General features: G+C 34.6%; 1 protein-coding gene and 1 long non-coding RNA gene across 2 annotated transcripts; both read left to right on the top strand.

Annotated features, from left to right (window-relative positions):
• Nucleotides 1–2,428: 2,428 nt before the first annotated feature.
• Nucleotides 2,429–3,246, top strand: LOC136818860 (uncharacterized). The gene is made up of 3 exons (XR_010848374.1): nt 2,429–2,606; nt 2,741–2,828; nt 3,182–3,246. It is a non-coding gene; the product is annotated as an uncharacterized lncRNA (long non-coding RNA).
• Nucleotides 3,247–3,284: 38 nt separating this feature from the next.
• LOC136818852 (kinesin-like protein KIF21A) lies at nt 3,285–4,535 on the top strand. Its single transcript, XM_067075082.1, has 2 exons — nt 3,285–3,343; nt 3,564–4,535. The coding sequence occupies exons 1-2, from the start codon at nt 3,324–3,326 to the stop codon at nt 4,417–4,419; spliced, it is 876 nt and encodes a 291-aa protein (XP_066931183.1). The 5' UTR covers nt 3,285–3,323; the 3' UTR covers nt 4,420–4,535.
• Nucleotides 4,536–7,058: the final 2,523 nt, after the last annotated feature.

The following is a 7,058-nucleotide window of genomic DNA, read 5'->3' as shown; positions in this document are numbered from 1 at the left end:
GAATGTTTTCCCCAATTAGAGAGGCCCCCAAGCGGACCCAAAATTCACGCCATCATGCCTCAAACAAAAAACTGATTTTCACGATCACGGCTGATGCAAATTTTCATGATCATGCATATTTTAGAAATTTCACGCCATCACGCCAATCGCTTGAGGGGGGGGGGGTTGTACTTTTACGGTGTGACGGGATTGGCCCTTTTTTAGTACGGTATTACGGGATTTGACGAAAAAAGGGACGGGAAAACGGTATTTTAAAATCAGACGGTGACGGTATTTAGGTACATTTTTGCCCTGTACAATTATTTTTTCAACTTTCGGGATTCCGGGATTCAGCAAAAATTTTTGACGGGAAAACGGTATTTCGAACCCCTACAAACCCCCCCCCTTGGGGGCTCATTAAACAAGTGCATATTACGATGTTATTGAAAATTTTTCATTTCAATCAGTTAATTCAGGAGCAAGAAAGGCAAGCGAAGGAGGCTGAAGAATTCAAGAAAAAGGTCGCGGAAGTTTGTGAATCCGAGATTGGAAAACTTGAGCAACAGACGTTCATGAAAGATACTTCTGTTGACTCACTGGTCACATTTAATGATTTTGCCTTTTATAAAGAAGTAGAAAGAATTTGCCCAGTTTCAACGCATGCCATAAATGGAGCAATTAAAGGCGTTAATGCTCCATACAAGTAAACCTTTTACCTTTTATATTATTTCAAATGTTAATCTGATTGTTGATAGGAGAGAATAGAGATAACAATACGATTGTATGATCACGATGAAATAAAGTTTCTATGTCTCTAACAGTTTTATTTCAGAAGAATTGAATTAAATACTTTTGAATTATTTCATATCTTTGGAATTCTTCATTTGATTTTTCAGACATGTTGGAGCTCGGACATTATTTGTGGGATTGCTTTTTAAGGCAAGACTCTTCGATTCTCGAGCGAACGTGATATGCCATCGCAATGATCAGCTCTTTTTTGCATCTGGCATCAAGAAAAAATGCTTTAAGTGGTTCAACAGGCTATGCATGACAAACTCTTACAGAACTGCCTTGAAAAAGAATAAGGAGCTCGCGGTTGGTTTCGACGATGAAGTGAAGGAATGGAAAATGACCTTGGAAACGATCCCTGAAGAGGAACCGGCGACCGTCGAATACACAGTAAGACTTTCTGTTAATGCCAATTAATTTCTAAATTCAGAAACTCTTAATTGGATGGTAGTTTGCGATATTGGGTGAAATTCTATTAAGGATAAGCTAATTCGACTGCTATAATTTTTTATTCATTCATAATCCAATGAAAACTAAATTAAAATCCTATTCAGATAATCTGGATATCAAGGTCGAAGCAAGACACCAAGGAAATGATCAAACAAATGAAGATCATCACTGGTTCCATAATATCGCTATTAAAGACCGAATTCTTTCTTCACAGGGCATGTATCGCTGACTATTTAAAAATATGAAAATTAGTAAGTTTGGGATTTTAATAGATCAGATTTTTTAAATAATCTTAATGGATTATTTCTTAATATTTTTGTTTAAGATCCGCGACCAGAGGAATTTTACACTCAATTTGGCGTACTACCAAACACAGAAACTTGTCAGCGAGTCAAAGAAGAGTTCGTTTTCCTCGTGGTGAAGTCAATTGTTTCGTATTTGCCTGCTTTTGATCCATTAAAAAAACACATTTCACGCCATATAGACCATCCGTTCGTTAAGGAGATGTCTCAAAAATCAACTGTCATCCCTCTCGGACTTATCTTTGAAAATGAAAATACATCATCTGGTATCGCTAGAATTTTGAGAGAAATTCAAGAGAAATATGTTCCCATGATTGTGAATGATGACAAAAGACAGGTATGTGATTTTCATTCCTTACATTTATGGATTTCGAGTTACTTACATAACTAACCGTCGTAAAATTGTTTAGAACTGTCCTCATGTGAACTGTAGTCGAGATAATTTTCAGTATGTATAGAATATTGCCTTTGAAGTTAGCCAAAATGCACCATGGCGATAACAAAAACTTCTTAATATTTTCTCTTGACTTTAGATCTTGAGAGCTATAAGATTTGATGGAGATTATCTAACCTACGAACGGGCTATCAACTTCATTCGCGCTGTACTAGATGGTCTTACCGATATCGAGAGAGTTATCTATAAAATCAATGAAAACTTTTAAATGGAAAAGTTTTAATGCTCATTCTTGAACTTAAATCTTACACAGTGTATCCGTAAAAAAGTTTACTAAAATTTATATTAAATAAAATTCTCAAAACTGCCTCATGGTATTTTACTTAATTACCACAGCACAGAAATTCGAAATACCTCATTAAAAAAGATATGAGTTTTAGGGAGTTTACTTTATATAAATTTTTTACACTTTTTTCCGGACACAATGTAGGTCAAGGACAAGCTATTTAGAGTTAGAAACTCTGGATAAGAGCACGGGACTGTGACGTGGGCGATGAACGTGATGAAGACTTCAAACGCCAAAAAAGGGCCACACAAGGCAATGAACGCTTACACAGAGTACACCGATAAAGACCTTGATGGTCAAATTGCAGCAATAACGATGAGTTATTTAAACATGAAAAATTTTGAAGGTATTATACTTTCTTTGTAAGAACTTAAAAGATTTTTATTTTGCCTTCTGAAATCGCTAACGGTTGATTTATCCTAAAGTGTTATATATAAAAAAATTATATTGTTCGAATAAAGATAACAATTTTCTTTCTAGATGACCCGATACCAGATGAAATAAAAAATGGAAAACCAGAAATGATACAAGAATACGTACAGAAAATTGCGCGATACATTGTCGAAAAGTAAGGATAGAGAATTGTCATCATCTGAAAGCTCCTAGTACTGTACTAATCGAAATTCTATTCTTATTCACCTGTTTTATGTCCATTATAAAGCAAGCGTATTTTATCGTGATATTTTTTCGTCGTTTCTCTTCTCGAATTAAGAAATCTGGTTTTTATTAAAATCTGTAGCAAAATGGGATTTATTCGGAAAAGTGAGCTTATGATAAGTATAAATCTAAACCTATGAAAAATTATGGCTAAGCATAACTAAAACAAACTCTAAATGCTTAGAAAAAGGTGTATCCATTTTGGACTCGGATTTGAAGCTCTGCTGAAATATATGTATAATCAACACTCGTTTTTTCTTTAAGCTTCACCGTTATATATCAAACCGAAAAAGAAAAAGAACGACCTTCAACTGACCCAGAAAAACCAAAAGCACGTTTTTTCTTTTGCATTAAATGCAATCATCAACCCTTCCAAAACGAACAAGAGCGAAATCTTCACGAACAAATGATACATTCTTTTTATCGGTGAGTCTCATAGAACTTTATCTGTGTCAGTTAGAATTTTTTTCTGCAGCCTCTGTTCAATAGATAATAATGATAATTATATTGTTTGATTTGATCACTAAAAACTTTTCTCATAATATAAAAATATTTTACAGCTATTGTAACCCCTCTTCGATTGTACAAGATCAAACTTAGAAAAAATAATCAAAAAAAGTTTGATAATTTTCATTTCTTTGTTCAGGGATTCTAATGTGGAAGATAATTCAAACCAGGACTACGTGATGAATTACCAAGAAGCATTACTAACCACGAATTTATTGCTCAGAAACATTCACGATGAAATTAGAGAAGGAGACGGAGAGCAATTAATGAATTCGTACAAAATAGTCCTTCTTTACTTCAAGGCGACAAGACATCATAAATATGGACTCGCAATATTGAATTTACTTACAACCATAGAAAACAAGCCTGAAAAGGCATTCAAGTTAATTTGGGGCAGATTTGTTAATACCCATGGTTTTCGTGGTCGAAACATATCACGCGACTTACATCTTGAGCATCTGAACAGATTTTTGAAAGGACTTTTAAAACCTTTACATAGCAGTTTAAACAAAGAAAATGCTAAGAGAATAGCCTTTTCAATTAAAAATCTACAAAAAATAGTCAAAAATTTCGAGGACACATTGCAAATTAAAGAAATACGAGGATCTAAAAGAGCAAAAGCTTCAGCTAAAGACATCAAGAAACTTTCACTTGCATATGTTGCCGATGCCACATTCGAGAGAAAAGCTGGCAGAGAATACGAATCATTTGGTAAATTCAACAAGCGAATTTTGTCTTGTTTAAATGATAATTTTATGACATGGGTTTCCAGAAAACGTCGTGAATTGAAGGAAAACATTTATGTATTTGACGACGAGGAAGAGGAGGAAATCGACGAGGAAACTGACGTTGAGAGTGAAGAATCGGACTCTGAAAGTGACGATTCTGACTCTGATAGTGATGAACTCGAAACCGATACAAGTGCTACAAGAGAACGTCTCCTTTCATTAGTCAATAATTTACAAGAACAAATTAATAAACTAAAGAAAACTTAGGACCTTTCAAATTACCTCAAGACCAATCTTAACATTTTAGAATTATTTTAATATGATAAAGCATTTGAAGGCAGAACGGCTGAAATCCAAGATTGGACCACAGCAGTTTGAAAAATTATGAGATATTTTGTGTAAAAAATTTTTTTTTGAAAATTTTCTTAATCAAATCGAGCTTATTTCTTGTTTCAAATAAAAAATTCTTTGTTTATAAAATTAAAAAATAAATAAAAAAATGTAAAAGATCTAAAATTTCACTCATCATCACTATAAGTAAATATCAAAGATGCCAGAGAATCATTATCCGAAAAGAAATTTTTGTCCAAAACCATATTTTCAATCGAAGTGTCTATAGTCACGGCAGATTATTTTTAGTTTGCCGTTGCTCTAGCCGCTCCGTTACGGACTAGCTAAAGTCCCGGCAGATTGTTTCTTTGTAGCTTTATGCCGGGACTATAACCAGACCGTTGTGGAGCAGCTATAGTAACGGCACATATTAAGTTTGGAAGATTAGTAAACAGATTCTACAATTTCAACGAGGTGTTGAATGGCCGAGTGGATAAGGAAGTGGCTATCAAATCTCTGAACAAATTTTGGATACAAGGAGTTCGAGACGACCCAGGTGATCTTTTCTGAGAGTAGTAACATTCCTCAGTAAAAATCTTTCATGAGATATATGATAGCCATGTGAATGGCAGTCATGTTTGTGGACCTCAATCATATATTTGTCAAAAATCATGCAGAATCCAGAATCATGGCTGCATGTGGAAAAAAAGCTGAAACCCAACCAAAATGTCAATTAGTTTTCATTTTTACGAAACATGATAAACTAAAAGCATAATACAGTACAGTACCGTAAGCGTATAAAATGTGTGAGATGTTGATTTTGTCAAGTTTGTCCCTTTCTTGCTCTTGGCTTGGATGGTCAGATGCATGAATGACTGGTAGGGATGTTGATATTGCTGCACTGCTTAGCTAGCTAGCTAATGATTCTGGGTATATCTTTCATGATCCCACTTATTTTTACTTATCATGGTGCGGTGGTGGGACAGTGTATGGAGTACCAGGAGTATAAACAATAATAAAACATACTTTTTAGGGAATTGTTGAACAATATGAAAAAGTTAGCTTGATGCGCTGCTGCTCTGTCCTGTATTATGATGGTGACATTACAGTACTGGCATACATGACAACAAGATACTATATATTATTCAAAATTCTTTATTTTACAAAGGATTTTTGCATGTCATTCTGTTGTGTCATTCAATACTTCTTTTGGCGAACACGTTTAAAGTTAAAAAGTTAAAAAGTTTAAAGTTAAAAATCTGGCAACGTTTGTATGATCAAATCAAATAGAGCTGTGAGTTGGTCTAATATCAACATCCCACGTTTAAGTCCGACACCCTTCTTTAGAGACAGGAATGATATGAAAGCTTGAATCACTGATTGATAAAGGATTATTTCCTCTCTGGCCATAAAGGTTGGTTTCCACGGTGTGCTAATGTGTTCTAATCAATATAATGTGTGATAAAAAGCCTGTGTTGTCATACACTATTACTGAATGAATTTTTTTTTTTATCTCATAGTCCAGTATTCCAGGCCTCCACGCTCAATAGCATCAATCGGAACAGATTGACAACATCGATATGTGATTGATAGATTACTTATCTATTCCTTTGTTGATCATTTATTAAGCTAATATTTCAATGGAGTATATTGATTAGAGTAGTGCAATGCATTGATTAAACATTGATGATTGATAACAGATCAATGTATAAACGATAATTAATCATAAGCCTAAAAACTCTTGAGTATCACTTTTTGATTGATCTCCTATCCAGATCGATTATAATCCATCAATCACATATCGATCTGTCATCCAGCCGCCCTGATGATCAATCCTATCAAGTGTGGGGGGCCTGGCATAGTGAAAACGTCCAAAAGGAATTCTTGTCACTGTAAATAACTTGAATAACCCTATTGAAAATTTAGTAAAATTGAATCAGAGAGTCAGTCTGTCCTTTGTCAAAAAATTCATTAAAATTTCAGCAAGTGATTTTATTTTAACTTTGTTTATCATTTTGCATTAAAAACTTTTTTGTGTAAAAAGGTCACAATGTTCAAAGGCCAACTTTAAACTATGTAAAACATGCAGACCTTTCGGCTGGCTGACTATTGAACATTTTTCTTCTGCCTCGCAGACCAAGTTTAAAAGAAAACCCTAAAAATTTTACTACAAACCAACTGACCAATCGACTCACTCTTTAGACCCAACAACGCAGGCCTGGCCATGAATAAAACCTTGTGTGTGCCAAAATAGCAGCTCCATGAAAAATATGTTACAGATTACGGTGTGCTATTAGCACTCGCAAAGGACAAAGATTTTGTATATATTTTTGGAGTGTTATTTCAGCACCAGCAAATTATGTCATGTGTGCTAGCGTGTGCGAGTGCAATAGCACGTCGCCATACAGGACCAGGCCTGCAACAAGGACAGGGAATGGACATATTTGTTGCCTAAACAAACTTTTATCTCAAGTTCTTGTCAACTCTATCACACGTTCACCGTGGAAACTAACCTTGAGCAATAAAATACGGTTTTGACCTTTTTATCAATTTCAGCTAATAAAACAAGTGTCAGA

Source organism: Clytia hemisphaerica, unplaced genomic scaffold (assembly GCF_902728285.1).
Source record: "Clytia hemisphaerica strain Z4C2 unplaced genomic scaffold, Clytia hemisphaerica genome assembly, whole genome shotgun sequence".
Classification (NCBI taxonomy): Eukaryota; Metazoa; Cnidaria; class Hydrozoa; order Leptothecata; family Clytiidae; genus Clytia; species Clytia hemisphaerica.
This window is presented reverse-complemented; position numbering and strand designations above follow the sequence as displayed.

Bases quoted from the DNA above. Each gene is read 5' to 3' on its own strand.
- LOC136818852 (XM_067075082.1), top strand. From the start codon at position 3,324: ATGATACATTCTTTTTATCG. The intron at 3,344-3,563 runs GTGAGTCTCATA...TTCTTTGTTCAG, and splicing joins ATGATACATTCTTTTTATCG to GGATTCTAATGTGGAAGATA.